The 23,603-nt window shown below is 35.6% G+C and overlaps 1 protein-coding gene across 2 annotated transcripts in view; it reads right to left on the reverse strand.

Moving 5' to 3' along the window:
- The window catches only part of LOC138711804 (cytochrome P450 4C1-like), a 174,705-nt gene that overhangs the window by 130,045 nt on the left and 21,057 nt on the right, over nt 1-23,603 (reverse strand). For both annotated transcript variants that reach the window (XM_069843048.1, XM_069843047.1), the window contains one exon: nt 8,321-8,493. In XM_069843048.1, coding sequence (XP_069699149.1) covers nt 8,321-8,483 — 163 coding nt within the window. In that variant the 5' untranslated portion in view covers nt 8,484-8,493. The remainder of the gene's footprint in view (nt 1-8,320; nt 8,494-23,603) is intronic.

Here is a 23,603-nt window from a genome sequence, read left to right on the forward strand (position 1 = left end):
AACAATAATCAGAGCTAGCCTCCTATATGCATATCCAGCTTGGTCATCTGTCAATGAGTCTCTACTGAGAAGACTGTGTGGTGTACAAAGAACAGTTCTGCGCACAATTGCTGGAGCTGATTACACAACATCCAATAAATTTTTACATGAAGTTTTGGACATAGCATCAATTGAAGAGTTTTCGGAAAATTTAAAGCTCAAATTTATAGAAACATTGAAAAATCATCCAAATCCTCTGCTACAGAAGTTTAATCATCAAGCATAAACAATAAAAACCAAGTTATACCAGCCATAAATTTTATAAATTCAACATGGATTAACATCAAGGACTGAAGAACTAGAATGAACGATTTCAAAGTGTTATAAATTAAAGGAGGAGTCAAAAGCAAGTCAGCTTGATCTCCGGTCATATAAACTTTCAGTGCAACAGGATGTTGGCACCCTAGTTCATTGATCTAGGCTGGCACCTAGTGGCCAACAAAATAGACTTTCCTTCACCTTGAATGACGTCATTAGCGGGAAATTTCAATACCCGCGAAGGCCGCGAATTCAAAAGAACCAATATTTAGCCACTGGCGACAGTTTTGATTTGGTGAAATAAAGGGTGCTAATTTGTATATCACATGACCGTAATTCTATTGGATTTTCATTAGTTAATATGCATTAATACTATGCAAAACATATTAAAATATGCTAATTGTATGCTGTCATTACGTTAATATAAGCAAACTAATGTTAAAATATGCCAATATTCTGAAATAAAACTCCCTCATCCAAAACAAATTCCTGAAATGTCCACTCAAATTTCACTTACATATTTATGACAAATATAGCCTATGCAATTGCATTAACTTCCAATTTTTGGTAATTGTTGACTTACAAAGTTAATGTTGTGAAAATAAATATTATTGTAGTAATTTCACTAAGTTAATTTTGTAAATATATGTTATTGTAGAGATTTCACCAAGTTCATTTTGTAAATAAATGTTACTGTAGTAATTTCTCCAAAATTCTCCAGATTAACTGTACCACAGGTAGACAGATTTTTTAACGTTTATATACAAATAATATGGAAAACAAATTAAAATATGCTGATTTTATGATATTATAGTATGCAAAACATTGTTCGAGTATGTCAATATAATGAAATAAAATTCACTCGTCCAAAACAAAAATTCTTGAAATGTCTACTCAATAAATTTCACTTACGACATTTACATACAGATATGTAATTGGGTGAATTCTTATCTCTGGTAATTATTTATATAAGTAAATTTTGTAAATAAATGTTGTTATAGTGATTTAACCGTAGTAATTATTATTGATTTCAAGTTAATTTATGGTATGTTCTCCAGAAGAACTACACTCTCTTTACTATTTGCCAACATAACCTGCGAGCTGTCCAGGACAATTACTAGAGAAATAGTTTCCTAGTATTGCTTCTTGGACCTGTCGAGTGTTATATTGGTAGGCCTAAGCAGTGGGAGGGAGAGCTACAACAGTGCATTAGAATATACAGGTAAGTATCAAACGATTTTTATGTTGAATGTATTGCTACATAGGTCTACACGATAGCTGTTGTATTTATGGGAGCTAACTAAACCACGTGTACATCACAATATACATCTCACAGAAGCCAGTGAAGCCAAAGAAAATTGAGCCTTATTCAGTGTAGCATTTCTGGAGAATTACTAATATTATTTGCAGTTTACTGTAGTAGTTTAACGATACTGTGGAATGTGGAAAAAATAAAAAGGACTGAGGCTAGGTTCGTTAAGGTTAATATAAGAGAGTAAACCTACTTTGTTCAACCACTCGTACCAGTTTATTTTAATGCTACCAAATGAAAATTACATATTTAATTTAAGTTAAATATTTTTTAAATTCCGCAAAATATTTTCAACTAATATGTCTGATTTCACTGTAACATTTTTTTTTCTAGACCACTTACGCTAAACTAGTGCTGAGGTAGTTCCCCTTTGTACTCCGCTTGTACACCTTGCATACGAATCTATGATAGGTTAGGTTAGTTTAAGCTTTTATTATGCCTTGCATATACGATTAACTGCATCTCTACAAACAAAATCCCTCATAAATTCAATGATTTTCGCTTCCAAAATCACCTCAGCTAACACAACTTAATTTATACATTCAGGGCCAACCCAGCGCGAAAAGTCTTTTCTCTCCACTGAATGTATCCATATCTTATCCCTTCATTATTTTGAATTTGACACCAAAGCATTTCACGATCATAATCACATTCATTAAAAACAGTTGGAGTACTGGCATTTCGTAGTGAGAAATCACTCCAACTTCCAATCGCCGCCACTCACTAGATCACTGCTCTAGTGATCAGCTGATCCAAGACAGCTCGTCGTAATCACAGGCAGTTGAAAATCGCTTCTAATCAATGGATCACTACTTTAAATCACCGTGATTGAAAAAGAACTATCACTGCTTTACCGGTGAGTGAAAAATCACGTTTTACCCCATCACTAGAACTGCCTGTATACAGGACGAGCTGCGAGCTTGAAAGAAGCGAGTATCCCCACCATGCCACCTTGCGCGCACAGAGAATTATAGCAGTCACTCTCAGCAGGGGATGTTCTTTTGTGCGGACAGGACAACCAGACCAGAACTCATCCCACTTCGTCAGGCAGAGCGTACGTTATGAAACGAAAGCCGTTCTGGGGATGGTGTGCACATTCAACCAGCAGGCATTTAAAATATTTAAATGGTAGGCTAATGAATTAAAATTAGTCTTGAACTATATACGTCAACTTCCAATGAGATTACCACGCATTTAAATTGTGATAAATTAAAATTATTGTTGCATTATATAAAACAACTTAAAATAAAAAAATAGATTACCGAATTTAGAGGGTGTCCAGCGCACGCTTTGAACATCTGCAATATACGCCCCTGGATGTAATCCGTTCAAGTCCAAACCCTCTCTGTTATCCTGAACTATCCTAATGGCATATTCTAGAGCGAAGTTAAAAAGTAAAGGTGATAGTGCATCTCCTTGCTTTAGTCCGCAGTGAATTGGAAAAGCATCGGACAGAAACTGGCCTATACGGACTCTGCTGGACGTTTCACTGAGACACATTTTAATTAATCGAACTAGTTTCTTGGGAATAGCAAATTCAATAAGAATATCATATAATACTTCTCTCTTAACCGAGTCATATGCATTTTTGATATCTATGAATAACTGATGTACTGTACCCTTATACTCCCATTTTTTCTCCAATATCTGTCGAATACAAAAAATCTGATCAATAGTCGATCTATTACGCCTAAAACCACACTGATGATCCCCAATAATTTCATCTACATACGGAGTTAATCTTCTCAAAAGAATACTGGACAAAATTTTGTACGACGACAAGAAAAATGATATTCCTCGAAAGTTACCACAGTTAGTCTTGTCCTTTCTTATAGAAAGTAATTAAAAATTAAGTTGTGTTTTATTTAACGACGCTCGCAACTGCAGAGGTTATATCGACGTCGCCAGTGTGCTGGAATTTTGTATCGCAGGAGTTCTTTTACATGCCAGTAAATCTACTGACATGAGCTTGTCGCATTTAAATATACTTAAATGCCATCGAACTGGGCCCAGATCGAACCCGCAACAACGACCACAGAAGGCCAGCGCTATACCGACTACGCTACCCAGGCAGACTAGAAACTAATTATGTAATAATATCATTTATGCCACATATGGTTTCGTTATATATGTCTAATAATAACAAATATAATTTTCCATTTTTAACTCTCTTCGTGGATATGAATTCATATACTAGGTATCTTGAATGCATAAGAATGGATCTGCAATATAAACAGTGATATGTAATCCGTAATTTGTTCATAGTAATCAATCCTGTAAATGAAAACAATAGAATACTATGACTGATTATTTGAACTGAATTTGTAATATTTTTAAGCACTGAATTCAATGATTAAACACCCTGTAAAATTTAAAAAAGGGCCCTTGTAAGTTTTCAATATAAAATACGTGATTACCTGTGAAATGGTCATTTATAGGCACAACGAAATTCACACAGACAATTTTTAAATGATACATATAGAGTTTGGATTAAGTTGCCTCTTTCGACACAAATATAAAAATAGGAATAAAGGAGGCCAAAAGGGTAAAGTCCAATATAATAGTAGTTAGCTTCAGTAATTAATTGAGTTGTTCTAAGGCAGATATTAATAACATTTGTTAGTAATGTTATTAAGCAATATAAAGTAAATTAGATTCTTTAAATTAACAGACTTCGTTTAACTAAAAAAATGTGCTAGCTAATGAATTATTAGGTTTTCAAGAAACGTATGAAAAATAACTTCAAAATACAGTAATGCAAACAATACGTTTTATTCAAGATATATGCTATTTACAAATAAAGTAACTATGCAAGCGGAAAACTATATTTTAAAACAAATATCTGAAATAAAACAAAAAATAACTCGTGCCTTTTGCTCTTAAGGCTATGGATCGACGAAAAAAAAAATTGAAATTTTGTTTTTAACTCTAAATGATAAAATAATGTTTTAATTTTTTAAATATGTGCTTATTTTGGCCCTGTGACAATTTAAAATCCCTCAGGACGAATTTAAACGGATCAGCATGTCTGAAGCTGATGATTAAAAGATATTCATAACAACAAAAAAATCTGCATGGTGATGATGTTGATATGAAGAAATTTGAGTGTCTCAAGCATGTTACCAAGAGATTAGGAATTGGTTTGAGAAACACCATAAAGGAATGGAAAGTGAAAAATGTGACAATAGAGGGGGAAAAAGGATGGAAACTTGACAGACGAAACAATAACATAACTAATTCCTATAGAAGTGCTATAAATAAAATTGTTTCAGATGTAAAATATATGAAGACTGCAGTGTGTGCCACTTTAGATCATTTTATGTCTACAGATCAGCCTTCACGACACTACACTTTGTCCATAACGTATGACAGAACAAGTAAACATTGCTGGCAGAGGAGGAGAGTATAATTGCTATTCATCCAATGGCAGAGGTCTCATTCCATGCTTGAAATTGGGTGGAGGTTGAACCCTTTAGACCATACATGGGCACAATTTTCGGTTACGTGAGGCATTCGATTTGAAATAGTTTGTTTACTAGGAGAGGAGACTGCAGAGTTGGATGGGAAATATAAACTGCTGTGACCTGCGTCACCTTATCGTAATCGCTAAGGCGGTCAGTGGCGAATTATTAGGAAAGCGCTTGGTTAACGTGAGAGACTCGAAAACTTTTATTCAATTTGGCAAATTAATTCGGCAGCTTTAATCATAAACCTCTTTACTATTTCTCCATCATTGAATTAATTTAAATCACAGGCGATAAATTGCGTAACTAGCCAATCATATTCCATCACGTTGTCTACGTTTATTTTCTTGAATATTCTGATTACTTAATAGATTTGCACGTTCTCGACCTCAAATAATTTCAGAAAATTATATTTCGTTTTCTACGCACATTTGATAGTTTTTTTTATAAATTTCTTTTGGAAGTAATACGTACAAACAACACTTAATTCCTCGTACCTTTTAATGGAGCGTGTTTAAGGTATAATTTCGTATTTAGTATACTATGCAAATGTTAAGATCATAATTTTTCTTCGGAATAGTACGAAAAAATAACATTTAATTTGTCTTACCTTCTAATTCAACATGTTCTTTATGACATAAGGAGTAATGTCGTATATTAAATTTATTAATGCCTAATAGGATTTTCGAGCATAACATACATCGTATGTTCTCTCCTTCTAAACAGCAAAAAAGTTTTTCCTCCCAGTTCTCATGAAATAATCGTTTTCTAACGCGTACACACTGCTTTGATAATACCATTATGCCACCACTGATATTGCTTATGAAACTGCCCACGCCTAGGAGCTACGTGAGGGAGGGACGGGGACTGTGAAGATGATGTCAGAGCGATAAGCTCTGTGAAGGTCAGTGAGGTACAAATTCTCAAGTGAGGCACGATGCCCATCCTTGCTTTAGACTGTCCACCTTCAAGACAAGCATGGACTGAGATCTCTGCAATTGGTTGAATAGCAATTAAACTTCTCTCGTCCTCTGCTGGCAATGTTCACTTCTCCTGTCAAACATTATGGAACAAAGTATAGGTGCCCTGGTGGAGAAAAGTCATGGTGTTTTTTCAATCGAGCCATTACTCAAGGCAAGGTACCTCCAAAACATAACAGCTCCATAATGGAGACTGTAGGCTATACTTTCTGAATCTGTGGTAGTCAAAAATGTTATCAGCATATCAAAGGCTTACTTCTAATGAACTGTTAGAAAGTTGTACCACTGGAAAAACCCAGAATGTGAATGAATGTTTGCATAGTCTTGTATGGAAAAGGCTTCCAGAGATATTTGGATAATTGAAAAAGATTGACGTAGCAGCTACTTCAGCAGTTAGTGTATTCAGTATGGGGTCTGAAGTAACTGTAAAAGCGAAGGAAGGTGTGACTGGGCTGGACCGCACGCCGCCATATTTGCGCCATCTATTTGGTTTGTTTACACTAGGTTGTGCAAGGAATTTGTGTTAAGATATATATATTTCATAAAATAAGTTTTCAAAATGCCTCGATGTGCTGCACCAAATTGCTCAATACATTCCAATAAAGGTTGTATTTCCTATGCTTATACATATGTTGGACCTTCTTCCTTCTTCATTTGTTCTTCTGCAGCTATTTTGGTCAGTCTGTTTCTATTACATGCAGAGGTCCTAATTCAATCTGGGATATGTAAATTGTGAAATGCATTCGAAAAATTTCCATGCATAGCATGACCAGATTTTCTAACCTGTGACAGACGGAAATTCCGATATCAATTGGCGAAGGATATGAATGAAGTTTCTATTTATATATATTTTGTCCAATATTCTTTTCAGAAGATTAACTCCATATGTGGATGAAATTATTGGGGATCATCAGTGTGGTTTTGACCAGATATTTTGTATTCGACAGATAATGCAGAAAAAAATGGGAGTATAAGGGAACAGTGTATCAGTTATTCATAGATTTAAAAAAGGCATATGACTTGGTTAAGAGAGAAATTTTATATGATATTCTTATTTAATTTGGTATTCCCAAGAAACTAGTTCGATTAATTAAAATGTGTCTTAGTGAAACGTATAGCAGAGTTTGTATAGGTCAGTTTCTGTCAGATGCGTTTCCAATTCACTGTGGGCTAAAGCAAGGGGGTGGACTATCACCTTTACTTTTTAACTTTGCTCTAGAGTATGTCATTAGGAAAGCCCAGGATAACAGAGAGGGTTTGGAATTGAACGGGTTACATCAGCTGCTTGTCTATGCGGATGACGTGAATATGTTAGGAGAAAATCCACAAACGATTAGGGAAAACACGGAAATTTTACTGGAAGCAAGTAAAGAGATAGGTTTGGAAGTAAATCCCGAAAAGACAAAGTGTATGATTATGTCTCTTGACGAGAATATTGTACAAAATGGATATATAAAAATTGGAAATTTATCTTTTGAAGAGGTGGAGAAGTTCAAATATCTTGGAGCAACAGTAACAAAAATAAATGATACTCGGGGGGAAATTAAACACAGAATAAATATGGGAAATGCATGTTATTATTCGGTTGAGGAGCTTTTATCATCCAGTCTGCTGTCAAAAAATCTGAAAGTTAGAATTTAGGCCTATAAAACAGTTATATTACCGGTTGTTCTTTATGGTTATGAAACTTGCACTCTCACTTTGAGAGAGGAACATAGGTTAAAGGTGTTTGAGAATAAGGTGCTTAGGAAAATTTTTGGGGCTAAGCGGGATGAAGTTACAGGAGAATGGAGAAAGTTACACAACACAGAACTGCACGCATTGTATTCTTCACCTGACATAATTAGGAACATTAAATCCAGACGTTTGAGATGGTCAGGGCATGTAGCACATATGGGCGAATCCAGAAATGCATATAGAGTGTTAGTTGGGAGGCCAGAGGGAAAAAGACTTTTAGGGAGGCCGAGACGTAGATGGGAGAATAATATTAAAATGGATTTGAAGGAGGTGGGATATGATGATAGAGAATGGATTAATCTTGCTCAGGATAGGGACCAATGGCGGGCTTATGTGAGGACGGCAATGAACCTCCGGGTTCCTTAAAAGCCAGTAAGTAAGTAAGTAAGTATAATTTATCATTATAAAATTAAGCTACTTATTTAAATTTTTTTCTCTCATGACTTAGTTCTTTCATGAGTAGGTCTAATCATCATGTGCGCCATAACATTAATGGTAAGGACGACGCCTAAAACGTCACGAATACTAACCTTTTGGTGTCCGGCCAACATCCAATCCATTTCCAATTATGGGAGTTGTTTTAGGTCCCGGGAGTTTCTCCGTCATTTTCTTCATCCGATTAATTTTTCTCTCAAAGAGAATCCAGAGGAAAAACATTGTAGCTATCAGCATGCAAATTGTGGTGATGAGCATCTTGAAAATACTGAAACAAAAAATAGAGAATTTCAAAAATGGTATAACTTTCTGTACACAATAACGTTAATTTGATTTTAAATAACACTCAATGTAACGTACACAAGTATCCAATATTTTAGGAGGTGATAGAATGCATCAAAACAAGAAACATTGTCTAATAAACATGAGTCCTACAACATAATATACTTTCTGATATCTCAACACCTATTTATAGGAGGTGTTCAATGTGACGTTCATTTATGGCAATGCATTCCTCTGTCCTACAATACAGCAGACTATCAGATAATCATGCTGTAGTTCACACCCCTGCCCTGGCATAGAAAACTGATACGTGGCAAGTTATACTGGAAACAGAAGTTTGGTTGCATCAAAATTCCTAAAAAAAAAAGGTGATCTGAGCAACTGTAGTAACTGGCGCGGGATTACACTATTGAATGCAATTAATAAACTAATAGCAATAATAATATATTAGTGTATCCATGACATATTAGATCCAACAATTCGAAAGGAGCAGGCAGGATTTAGGCCTCACCGGGCATGTGTCGATCAAATCAACACACTGAGAATTATCATTCAGCAGTCACTAGAATTCCGCTCACCTTTGTACCTGGTGTTTATTGACTTTGTAAGAGCGTTTGATACTCTGAAACACACAGCCATCTGGCAGACTCTACACGAAAGAATAGTTCCTATCAAACTTATAAACATCATTAAAGAATTATATTGGAATGCCAGCTGCAGAGTAATTCATAAGAATAACATTGGAGAAGTCATTCATGTCGGCATAGGTGTAAGGCAAGGCTGCGTGTTATCACCGCTCCTCTTTAACTTGGTCTTAGATGCAACGCTAAGAAGAGTGAATGTTTCTCCTAGAGGAATCCGTTGGGGGCTCTCCGGTAAAGTAGAAGATCTAGACTATGCGGATGATATCTGTCTCTTAGCTCATTCCTTTAAAGACATGAAAGCCAAACTGCAACAATTGGAAAAGGAAGCACAGAAGGTGGGTCTTCAAATCAATATTAATAAAACCAAAGAATTGCGCATAGGTACCAATCAACCTACTCTTCTAACTCTAAGCAGCGGCGTAATTGAAAATGTGAAGGAATTCTCATATTTAGGCAGTATAGTCTCCCAGAATGGTGGTACAGATAGCGATGTGAGTGTAAGAATAAAGAAGGCAAGATATGCCTTTGGGCTGCTAAAGCCTATATGGAAGAGTGCTGCCTAAACAATAAATACTAAACTGAGAATTTTTAACACAAATGTCAAATCTGTGCTTTTATATGGCTGTGAAACCTGGAAAATAACTAAAACTATTATCAATCAACTACAAGTTTTTATTAATAGATGTTTGAGAACATATTAACAATATTCTGGCCGGTCCAGATATCCAACGAAAACCTATGGTTAAAAACTAAACAAAAACCAGTTGAATTTGAAATTCGGCATAGGAAGTGGGGATGGCTAGGACATACACTTCGCCGACCTCCAGATGACCCCGCCAGGAAGGCATTGGATTGGAATCCGCAGGGCAGCAGAGGAATTGGCACACCCAAGATAACATGGAAACGAACTGTTCTCACAGAAGCAAAAACGATGGGGAAGACATGGAGTGAGATTAAGGCGTTGGCCAGGAATAGAGTCAGATGGAGAAGCTTTCCACCTAGGAATGATGGGAATATTGATTCATTGATTGATTGAAGTTTGGTTGCGGATATGAGTGGAGTCCACACCTGTGGAGTAACGGTCAGCGCGTCTGGCCGCGAAACCAGATGGCCCGGGTTCGAATCCCGGTCGGGGCAAGTTACTTGGTTGAGGTTTTTCGGGGGTTTTCCCTCAACCCAATACGAGCAAATGCTGGGTAACTTTCGGTGCTGGACCCCGGACTCATTTCACCGGCATTATCACCTTCATTTCATTCAGACGCTAAATAACCTAGTATATTGATACAGTGTCGTAAAATAACCCAATAAAAAATATGAGTGGAGCTCAGCAGAGATGGTGTTGTGAATTTTCGTAATCGGTATTGTGGTCTGATGAAAATCCCATGCAATTGAAGAAACAAGGCATCAGCACAAACTTTCAGTCAACGTATGGGCAGGAGTTCTTAGCGATAGATTAATAGGGACATACGACGTACAGAGATGATGATGATATTATTATTATTATCATTATTATTATTATTATTATTATTATTATTATTAACACCTAACTTTTAATGTTTCATGAGTGACATATAGTATAATGCCGTTTTATGTTATACAACCTTTTCCTCGTAATACTCGTGAACAAATCATACATGAAATCATGTACGTGATACTACAGAGATTAATTGGGGATCGTTATCAGGACTTTCTTATTAACGTATTGCTTATCTTGCTGGAAAATGTACCATGTCAGCAAGGACTATAGATGTGGTCCATGCACGACAGCACAACTGCACATTTTCTCCGCAATGTGCGTGAACACCTGACGCTGATCTTTCAGGACCACTGGATTGGTCGGGGACGTCTCACACCTTGGTCTGCTCGTTCCCCAAACCTAAATTCCCTAGACTTTTGGTTATGGGAACACATGAAGGAATTGGTCTACGCCATTCCAATCAACAATATTCAGACACCACAGGATCGCGTCTTCAGTACATGCCAGTACAGACCGATTATTTAGTCCTGACACCTCAGCGACGCGAAGGAGGGGAAGTAATAGAAGTAGTGGGGAGAGTTCCGGAGTAGAGATAAGGGCATGCGGTCGGTAAAGGAATGCAGTACAGCTTAACTGTACTGGAAACATACCGCTCTACCGCACGCATGACATCCGATCGCTCCAAAGGCAAGCGAGTGAAAAACCCAAACACCTCTTGACGTAACTAAATGGAATCGCCTGACCTAGGCGCACTTCGCCGGCGACTGTTAGGACTAAATAATCGTACTGTACATACAAGAACAACCAGCTCAATATCAGTGCTTGATTCCTTACGTCGAAGAGGAGAGGAATGAATTGCCATGAATGGACGTCACATTGAGCACTTTCTATGACCAAGTGGTTAGATCTCAGAAAGTATGTGTTGCAGGACCCATGCTTATTAGACATGTTTTCTTGTTTCGATGCACACTATTACCTCCTAAAATATTGGATACTTTTTTAACACTCTCTATAGAGAGAGATGATGTTTAAAAAGTTAAGAAAATGTTTCGTATGTTATTACTAGGGCTGAAAAAATGTATTAGTTATAGGCTGAGCTGCATCGTACGTAGACATCTGTGTTTACAAAATGCTTGTGTGCACTCTCGACTAGCTGTTTGTACAGTCCGCTCCGAATGAATGAACTCTCAATAGAATTTACATTTACAGCATTAGCTACTTGTGTTTGAAATTAATTAACTCAGAACAAAGATTACATTTACAAAAAATATTATTCTTATCAATTAAGTCACACACATTTTCTCCATGTTCTGAATTCAGTCGCCTTATTATCTGTTCTTTGTTGGATTTTTGTTTCGGTAGTCTGATACAACCTCACGTCACTTAAGCAGGTCTACTGTTGAGGAGTGAATGTTCACTCTCTCTGCTCTTTCAGGCAGTAGAGACACCCGGCAACGGGACGCATTTTGTAAACAATGTATATAGAAATTATTTACTTCCCTGATACCAATACCTTTCTTCAGCCCTAGTTACTATATTACCATGTCTCGGATTTTTAGGTTCGAATCTATTCTGCTGTCACTTTGTTACTCTCGAAATACCAATTTTCTTTTTTCGTTTTATTGACAAGTGAATAACATACTTAAATTACATACCTAAAATACCTAATTCGTAGATTTGAACGTAAAATTATCTATTTTGCTTGTCAGAACCTAAAATGATCAAATGTTGTATATTTAATCTAAATTGCCTCTGACTGAGATTCTGGCTGATATGTACATCTATCAGGTAGTACATCTCACTTGATGATATGTGTCAGAGGAAGAATATTATTTGTATACATCTGAAGTCTGAATAGTGTAATACAGCCGTGGCGAGAATGACACTCGCGAGTGCATTGTGGCTCGCAGTGAGAGCTATGCATTTCTCTTGCTTCTAACCTTCCCCAACCCCCACCCTCTCACTCACTGGAGTCAAAATCCGTTCCATTTATTCTTATCTCTGACCTGCGAGTGGCATATGTCTCTCTCGGAACCATGTACCTTTACAAAAACGAAAGTTTCAAATAGGATGAGAGGACGCATTTTTTTTTTTGCTGTCAATATGAGGAGAATATTAAATGTATGATTTGTTCACGAGTATTACGAGGAAAAGGTTGTATAACATAAAACGGCATCATACTACATGTCACTCATGAAACATTAAAAGTTAGGTGTTAATAATAATAATAATAATAATAATAATAATAATAATGATAATAATAACAATAATAATAATAATAATAATGATAATAATATCATCATCATCATCATCATCTCTGTACGTCGAACCTTTTTCAGCAGATGTACGAATAATGCGGTTAGCTCTTCAATTTGAACTCACTGATTTACTATGTGATGTCAAATGAAAGCTAGATGTAAGAACTTGACAAATGTTGAACTTTCAAATCTTTGCCAAAAAATAAATATCCGAAGCTTCGTTCTTTCGCTTGCTCTGTTGAAGCCATGTTCACTACAACTTACGTTTGTGAAAAATTATTTTCAACAGTGGAAATAGTAAAAACCAAATTTAGATCACGACTGACAGACAAATAGGCCTACCTTCATGATCAACTACGACTGGCAGTAAGTGACATAATTCCTGATTTTTAAACTTTGTCACAGAGACATTCTGAAGACAGTTAATTTTAGGTTGTGATATTGTTCATTTATTTTTCATTTCTTTCTTCGTTACACGTACTAAACATTAGTTTGTAGCCTTGTACTGTATAAAATTATATTTAAGCGCTTGACGTAAGGAAAATGAAAATCCGTTAACAAATCAGACAGTTGCTTCACTTCCCCTTCGGGTGTCCGCCTCCCTCCATAGGTGCTATGCACGTTGCAGGTTACACAGTGGCTCGGCGCACAACTACATTTTCGCCACGGCTGGTGTAATATATAGCTAATCGGCGATATACTCAAATATCTGGTCTAGTTGCCTCGTAAGTGGTGTCTTCTTGGTATCACTTGTAAGATAGTGATCTGTCTTCGGACAGTTGAATAAACAAATTTATTTAACGAACTTTACAGCTAGTCCGTTACTATATGAAGGCCTACCAATGTCATATTGCTGCGAGCTTTAAGTAATATAAAATCAATCTGGGTGAAGAGTAAAATTAATTAAATGAGTGATTTGTAGGTGTAATAATTTAATAAAGATACAGTGTTGCTAACTATTAAACTGTTAATATGTATTAATATGTATGTATTAATATTGGTAAATAGTTACATAAGACCCTTCTGCATTACCATTTGAATTATCAGTCTAATTTTAGGATATTAAAGTAAGTCTGTCGACAGATATTGGAGGGAAAATGGGAGTATAAGGATACAATACATCAGTTATTCATAGATTTAAAAAAGGCATATGACTCGGATAAGAGGAAAGTTTTATATAACATTCTTATTGAATTTGTTATTCCCAAGAAATTAGTTCAATGAAAATTACCGCAGAGTCCGTATAGGCTAGCTTCTGTGTGATGCTTTTCCAATTCATTGCGGGCTTCAGCAAGGAGATGCACAATCACCTTTACTTTTTAACTTCGCTCTAGAATATGAAATTAGGAAAGTTCAGTATAACAGAGAGGGTCTGCAATTGAAGGGGTTACATCAGCTTCTTGTCTATGCGGATGACGTGAATATGTTAGGAGAAAATCCACGAACGATTAGGGAAAACACGGAAATTTTACTTGAAGCAAGTAAAGCGGTAAGTTTGGAAGTAAACCCGAAAGACGAAGTAGGCTATACGATTACGTCTCGTGACCAGAGTATTCTACGAAATGGAACTATAAAAATTGGAGATTTATCCTTCGATGAGGTGGAAAAATTCAAATATCTTAGAGCAACAGTAACAAGTATAAATGACACTCGGGAGGAAATTAAACGCAGAATTAATATGGGAAATGCCTGTATTATTCGGTTGAGAAACTTTTGTCATCTAGTCTGCTGTCAACAAATCTGAAAGTTAGAATTTATAAAACATTTATATTATCGGTTGTTCTGTATGGTTATGAAACTTGGCCTCCCACTTTGAGAGAGGAACAGAGATTAAGGGTGTTTGAGAAAAGTTTCTTAGGAAAATATTTGGGGATAAGAGAGATGAAGTTGCAGGAGAATGGAGAAAGTTACACAACGCATAATTGCACGCATTGTATTCTTCACCTGACATAATTAGGAACATTAAATCCAGACATTTGAGATGGGGAGGGCATGTAGCACGTATGGGCGAATCCAAATGCATATAGAGTGTTAGTTGGGATGCCGGAGGGAAAAAGATCTTTGGGGAGGCCGAAACGTAGATGGGAGGATAATATTAAAATGGATTTGAAGGAGGTGAAATATGATGATAGAGGCTGGATTAATCTTGCACAGTATATGGACCGATGGCGGGCTTATGTGAAGGCGGCAATGAACCTCCGGATTCCTTAAAAGCCATTTGTTATTTTTACTAGTTATTGCAATAATAATATATTAATAATATACTGCTTCTATTCAATTTGTCTCGTAAAAACCTATAAATACCTAAATACGATATATGAAATCCTAAAACATGGGTTAAACAACCTAATTTTAATTTATTAATACCTAAACATCCGGAGCTTGGTTATTACTGAAATTATGTGCTGAAGAATTTCTGATGACGATGATGATAATGATTATGATTACTATTATTATTAGTAGGGCTAAGAATTGTATGCTATTACATTGCGTTCCATGCGCCTCTGACTTTATGTATCGATACGTAATTGCGTTGGTGTGGGGATTTCAGTGTGTTTCGTTCAGCAGTGAACTTTAGTTGATCGGTTACATTACGACCGAATACTGCTATTCCTAACAGGCAAAATTCAACTTCTTGTAAAGAAGAATAATACCAAAATGCCGAGGACGAAATTTGTGACAATTTCAAATGAGAAACTTTGTAACAATGATACAGATTTTAAGATAAATAATGCTTATGTAAAATATTTCAAATATTCCCCCATTGTTTCTGCAAGAAGTGAAACGAAGTTTCTCTAATATAGCGCTGTGTTTTCTAGCAACAGGCAATCATTCTGCTTTGAAAATTTGAAAATGTGGTTTGTTATTCACTGCAAAAATATATGAAATGAAAAATTATGTGAAATAAAAACATAATATCCCATCATATTAACATAGTGAAATAATAAGGCTGATACTTGTCAATGTTATATTAGGTTTATTTTCTACAGAGAGCAAATAACACGTAGTCAGTGATAATGTGACGAAAGTGAATAGTTGAAACACAAAATAGGAAAAAATGTAGCAAACAAGATGAAAAAAGTGCTGGATAAACATTATGGATATTTACCTCTATGTTAAATTTGTGACAATTTCAAATGAGGAAATTTATTAATAATGGTACAGATTTCGAGATAGATAATCCTTGTGTAAGATATTTCAAATATGCCCCCATTGTTTCTGCAGAAGTGGAATGAAATTTCTCTAGATATAAGGCTGTGTTTTCTGGCAACAGGCAATCATTCTCCTTTGAACATTTGAAAATGTGATCTGTTATTCACTGCAACAATATAGGAAATGAAAAATTATGTAGAACAAAAACGTAAAACACCATCATATTAACATAGTTAAATAAAAAGGCTGATACTTGTCAATGTTATATTAAGTGTATTTTCTTTAGACAGAAAATAAAATATCTTTATAAAAGTACATTTCTCTTTAACAAAGAAAATATTGTCTTTAAATTTTCTTTAGCAGATAGTTGTGTTTCGAAGTCAAGGAGTGGCTTTCAACCACCCAAATGCTGAGGACTAACTTACCGTGATGATAAGCATGAGTTCAAACGAACGAAAGACACTGCGTTAACTCACTCTTACTCTGAAACGTACTCAAAGAGCGTAATCCGAATCTCAGCGCTGAGCAATGTGATGGCATCACGATGTTCTGAATTTCAACGATGACGTCAGTGATGCTCCACCGGTGTCGCACCGGTTCCATCAGCTTGCAGAATGCTGCTTTTAGTTTGGTGGATGAAATACTAAATTCATTAAATTCGAAACTACATGTAGGTGGGATTTTTTGTGACTTGGCTAAAGCATTTGTTTGTGTAGACCATAGTATATTAGTAAAAAAATTGAAGTTTTATGGTATTAAAGATGAGATGTTGGGTTGGTTTACATCGTACTTATCAAATAGAAAACAAAAAGTAGAAATAAATGTACCAAATAGTCATAAAGTTACTTATTCAGAATTTAGAAATATTAAACATGGTGTTCCGCAGGGTCAATTTTAGGTCCATTGTTGTTTCTAGTTTATATTAATGATTTAGCCTTGACCATAAACAATTCATCCCATGTAATTTTATTTGCAGATGATACAAGTGTAATTATTTCAAGCAAACAATACGATCATTTTATAAAACACTTCTAATACAGTGCTGAATCTAATGAATGAATGGTTCCATGCAAATAAACTAGCACTTAATATTGATAAAACCAGTGCAGTCAAATTTTGTACACACAATAGTGCTCAGGTTTCCTACAGTATTCGATTAAATGGAACTCATCTCAAAGAATCTATAAGCACAAAGTTTCTTGGTTTAGAATTGGATAATCACTTGAACTGGAAAACGCATATAGAATGTATTACTCGTAAATTGAGCTCTGCCTGTTATGCATTAAGATCCTTATCTACTATTGGTGATATAAACTTACTTAAAATGTCATACTTTGCATATTTTCACTCTGTAATGAAATATGGATTAATATTCTGGGGTAACTCGTCTGAAGCAAAACACGTTTTTGTTTTACAAAAGAAAGCTATAAGAATAATGGCCGGTGTGCATAAAAGGACCTCATGTAAAAATATTTTCCGAAACTTAGAAATCTTGACTTTACCTTGTGAATACATTATTTCCCTAATGATGCTGTATATTAGGAACCAAGATAAATTCAGTACTAATCAAGACATTCATCATTTTAATACAAGACATAAATCAGATCTTCATCTACCCTCTGTTAGTCTAAGCTGTTTTAAAAAAGGAGTTCGCTATTCATGTATAACAGTCTTCAATGCACTGCCTAATTATCTTAAAGATTTGAAGAACCACGAGAAAAGGTTCAGAAAAGAATTAACCAAATTTGTACATACTCATACCTTCTACACAATTGATGAATTTTTTATGCTTGTGAATTGAATTATTCTACTTAAATGACATGTACAATTTTATATAGCTCAACTAAAATATGTTTTTATATTGACTTAATCTGTTTACTATGTATTGTATTTTTTTGTTTAGCATAACTGATGAATTGTATGTACTGTAAATTGAATAGTATACTGTATAGGTCAACTGATGAATTGTTTAAGCTTATAAATTGAATTAATCTACTTCATATGAATTGTATAGCTTAACGAAAATAAGTTTGTAAATTGAACTAATTTGATTGTATATGTTTGTATAGTTTGGCTGATGAATTGTATATGTTCTTAAAATGATTACTAGTCTGTGTAGCTCTACTGATGAATTGTATATAGACCTACTGTAAATTGAATGGTAATATATATAGCTCAACTGATGAATTGTTTATGATTATAAATTGAATTAATCTACTTGATATTAATTGCACAAATTTGTATAGCTTAATGAAAGTATGCTACTTTGTATTGTATATATTTGTATAGTTTTGGCCGATGAATTGTATATGCTTTAAATTGAATAGAAATCTATATAGCTCTACTGATAAATTGTTTGTATTTCTAATTTGAAGTAGTTTGCATGATATGTATTATCAATTTCTGTATATCACAACTGGTTGAATTGTTTATGCCTTAAATTTAATTAACTTGTTTTGTATTATACATATAGCTCAACTTATGAATGATCGTTTGCGTTTGTAAATTTAATAATCTGATTGGCTATGTATTGTATACTTTTAGTAGAGCCATCGATGTAGCTCAGTCGGCAGACTCGCTGGGCTGCTGATCCGGAGCTGCGTTCGGGCTTGGGTTGGATCCCCCTTTGGTCTTTGGTTTCTTCCGAGGTTTTCCCCAGCCGTGGGACTGAAGCCGGATGGTCTATGGCGAGTCTATGGCGAGTCCTTGGCATCAACTCCTTTGATTTGATTACCTCCCTTTGATTTGATTACCTGGTTGGGTTTTTCCGAGGTTTCCCCCACCGAAAAGGCAAATGCCGGGTAATATTTTTAATATTTTGGCGAATCCTCGGACCTCATCTCATCTCACTACATCTCGCGGGGGGGGGAAATTGCACAAAATTGTAAAAATTGTAGAAATTTACTAAATTGTAAAACTATAAAAATTTGTAAAAATTGTAATTGTAATATTGCAAAATGTTGACTTGTTCCACATCTTAAAGCTTCATTGCTCATGTAAGATCTATGGAATAAAATAAATAAATGAATGAATGAATGAATGAATGAATGAATGAATGAATGAATGAATGAATGACTGAATGGTGGCAGTCTCCATCAGCCGCCATCAGTGAATCTGATTGGTTCTTGTATAAGCGGGAATTAGCACACGAATGACTTTATGCACTGTTGTGTCATGGTGGTGTGTTATGCTTTGGTTCTGCTGTATTGCTTGTAATGAGCACAACGTAAAAACAATATGTTAATGACTTATGAGCGAACATGACAACGGACCAGTTATTACTACTGGTCCAAGAAATAAATTCTTTATGCTCTCTTTTCTTTCAACGAGATAATAGTACGGAAATTTCGCAAAATCTTGCTTGTGTAGCACAGAAAACAATTTGTACAGCTGCCATGACAGCCATCGAACCTTCCAGCAGTTTTTTTCCTATTTCGCTGCAGCGTGACGTCATTGTTGTCCACCGGTTCGGTGAGATTCGGAATAGCTGAGAGTCAGCTATATATATATATATATATATATATATATATATATATATATATATATTCTTTTTGAATAAAGCTCATTAAGAGCTTTTCAAAAATTACCCACACTTGATACTTCTGTACAAATTCAGTGTTGCAAAGTCAAGAAAACAGAAAAGTGACAAAGCAACACTGAATTTGTACAGAAGTATCAAGTGTGGGTACTTTTTGAAAAGCTCTTAATCAGCATTATTCAAAAATAAAAATATATATTGGGTATATTGGGTATTCCATTTAAAATAAGAGAGTTGGAGTTACTTCCGGTTAAACCGGAAGTAGAAAAAAATCGGTAATGCCATTATTGAGTTCTTAGTATATGGTTATCCTCACATACCAAGTTTCATATCACTGAATCGTATGCTTCAAAAGTTATTTAGGTGGTGCCTTTATTATTTTAATATTCGATACACTTTTCTGTTTCCTTGACTTGGTAACACTGAATTTGTACAGAAGTATCAATTGTGGGTAATTTTTGAAAAGCTCTTAATGAGTACTATTCAAGAATAAATTAATATGTTGGGTGTTCCATTTAAAATAAGAGAGTTGGAGTTACTTCCAGTTAAACCGGAAGTAGAAAAAAAAATCGGTAATGCCATTATTGAGTTCTTAGTATATGATTATCCTCACATACCAAGTTTCATGTCACTGAACCGTATGCTTCAAAAGTTATTTAAGTGGTGCGGGACTTTTAACTAACTCTGTAAAAGGGCATAAAAGAATTCAAGAATGGATATCAGGCAAGGATAAACGTGATCAAGGATGAGAATGATGACTTGCTTGCAGACTCTCATTCAATTCTGAAGAGATGGAAAAACTATTTTGGACAACTACTAAATATACATAGGCCAAATAGAAATGATGGAAACTAAATTCAAATACAAAAAGCTGAGCCATTTTTACCCTAACCCACGCTTTCTGAAGTCGAAATTGCGATAGAAAATCTGAAAAAGTACAAGTTTCCAGATATTGATCAAATTACAGCAGAATTAATACAAGAAGGTGGAAGCACATTATCTAACGAAATTTATAAGCTTGTACTTGCAATTTGGGAAAAGGAAATTGTACCATTGTCGTGTCCCGGGCTGCAGTCCCAGGATCGATGGACTCTCATCAGAAACGTAGGATGCCCGTATTCCTCGAAGTACCAGCGACGACTCCAGATGTTGAAAAGTAGAGTGTAGTTGAAGAAATAATTCAAAGAATTGCTTTGCCAGCTCAAGTTTATTAAACTTTTCTAAGTGCACGAAGTGGAAATGCTAGCAGGAGCTTAGCTACAGAATTGACAAATGTGAATAGATACAATAGTAATATGCGTTACAAGAGCGGTATGTTGATGTTTTCATGTTCGAGGAAAAGATTGAAAACGCGAAACGTAGTTGAGCTTTTTTAATTTCCGAGAACATGAAAACAAACATACCGCTCGTGTATCGTACATTATTTTGTGCGAAGATCGTTTATTACATACCTGAAAGAGGAATTTCTAATTAGTTGCAATGAAATCTCCATCTTTGTTTCTGTTCAATGACGGCAACTTTTAAAAACAAAAAGATCTATCTTCAACATTGTTGCTATAAAATGTTTTCTGTGTTTACTATATTCCAGCAGGCCGTGATATACGTCTGTCTTCCCCCCCCCCCAGTCCATAAATGCGAACTTAAAACAAACGGTAAGGTTATGTAATGATTTATTTTTTCATTTTAATATTTTAACAATAGACTATTATTTATATAACATATTGCAGTAATAACATCGGCATCGGGAATCTTATTGACTTTTTCACGGCTTCCTTAATGTTACTTGCATTACAAATGCAGTAACTTTTGTGGTGCTGTAGAGTTTACTTAATTTTTGCAAATATTTAAAAACAATTATTAACAGTGCAATTTAGATGAAATTGCAATGGTAAGTTTCCAATTTATAATTATTACAATGTTAAATGTCTCTAAAAATAATATGTTAAAAGCCTAAAGCAGTAAAATGAATATGGCGCTTAAGCGGCAAGAAGAGGGAAATTGTTATGTGTGTTACGTTGGGAATACTGAATGTGGTATTTCACACTTACCGCGTATTGGTTTTGTGCGGAAAGCAAGCAAATACGCACGATCTCGCACAAAAGTTACAAGGTCTTAGCCATAGACTTACTAAATATCCGCTGGACCGCTCACTGGCGCTAGTGTTATGCTCCCAAAATGAACAGCCGACGAGCGGCCATTTGTTTGGTTGAGCTGAATAACTATGGTTCGTTCATGTGCTGTTTTTAATTGGAGTAATATACACGGATGTAAAGATAAGGAAGTAAGAAATGTCACATTTCACTGATTAGTTAATCTTTAATTTCTATGACAATTTTTCCTCCGTGTTATATTACAGAAGACAAAATATTGTACTTATACGACTGTTTATGCTTCAGGTTTCCTCTTAGTAAAGATTCCCTTAACCGAAAATGGATAGACCTGTGCAATCCCCGGAGAGAATTTCTACCCTATAATGAATCATTCAGTGTGTTCAACTCATTTCGAACATAGTTGTTACCTTTCAAACTACGTTATTACCGTATACATTGTTATTATACTTCATCCACACTATATCCTTCATTTTCTTCAAACAGTTGTTGTTTCAGTGCGTAACATGAATAATTATTCGCCGAAATTAAAGCCACAGAAACTGTATCAATTAAATATTATAAAAAGTTAATTTTTTAATTTGACTGATTGAAAGTAACTCTTGTCTTAGTTGCGGATAATTGAAAGAGTTTTTATACTACTACTCCAACTACTACGACTAGCCTACTTACTGCTACTACGACTAGGCTAACCATTGTTACTACTGCTATTACGACTGGGCTACTTACTACGACTAATGTTACTACGACTGGGCTACCTACTGCTACTACGACTAGGCTACCTACTGCTACTACTGCTACTGCGAATAGGGTACCTACTGCTACTAATGTTACTACAACTGGGCTACATACTGCTACTACTACTACTACGAGTAGGCTACCTATTGCTACTAATGTTCCTATGACTAGGCTACATACTGTTACTACCGCTAATACAACTGGGCTACCTACTGCTACTACTGCTACTACGACTAGGCTATATACTGCTACTACTACTACTACTACGAGTAGGCTACCTACTGCTACTAATGTTCCTATGACTAGGCTACATACTGTTAATACTGCTACTACAACTGTGCTACCTACTGCTACTGCTGCTACTACGACAAGGCTACCTACTACAACTAATGTTACTACGACTGGGCTACCTACTGCTACTACTGCTACTACGACTAGGCTACCTATTGCTACTAATGTTACTACAACTGGGCTACATACTGCTACTACTACTACTACGACTAGGCTACCTATTGCTACTAATGTTACTACGACTGGGCTACCTACTGCTACTACTGCTACTACGACTAGGCTACCTATTGCTACTAATGTTACTACAACTGGGCTACATACTGCTACTACTACTACTACGACTAGGCTACCTATTGCTACTAATGTTACTACGACTGGGCTACCTACTGCTACTACTGCTACTACGACTAGGCTACATATTGCTACTAATGTTACTAGAACTGGGCTACATACTGCTACTACTACTACTACGACTAGGCTACCTATTGCTACTAATGTTACTACGACTGGGCTACCTACTGCTACTACTGCTACTACGACTAGGCTACCTATTGCTACTAATGTTACTACAACTGGGCTACATACTGCTACTACTACTACTACTACGACTAGGCTACCTATTGCTACTAATGTTACTACGACTGGGCTACCTACTGCTACTACTGCTACTACGACTAGGCTACCTATTGCTACTAATGTTACTACAACTGGGCTACATACTGCTACTACTACTACTACGACTAGGCTACCTATTGCTACTAATGTTACTACGACTGGGCTACCTACTGCTACTACTGCTACTACGACTAGGCTACCTATTGCTACTAATGTTACTACAACTGGGCTACATACTGCTACTACTACTACTACGACTAGGCTACCTATTGCT

This window comes from Periplaneta americana, chromosome 13 (assembly GCF_040183065.1).
Source record: "Periplaneta americana isolate PAMFEO1 chromosome 13, P.americana_PAMFEO1_priV1, whole genome shotgun sequence".
NCBI lineage: Eukaryota > Metazoa > Arthropoda > Insecta > Blattodea > Blattidae > Periplaneta > Periplaneta americana.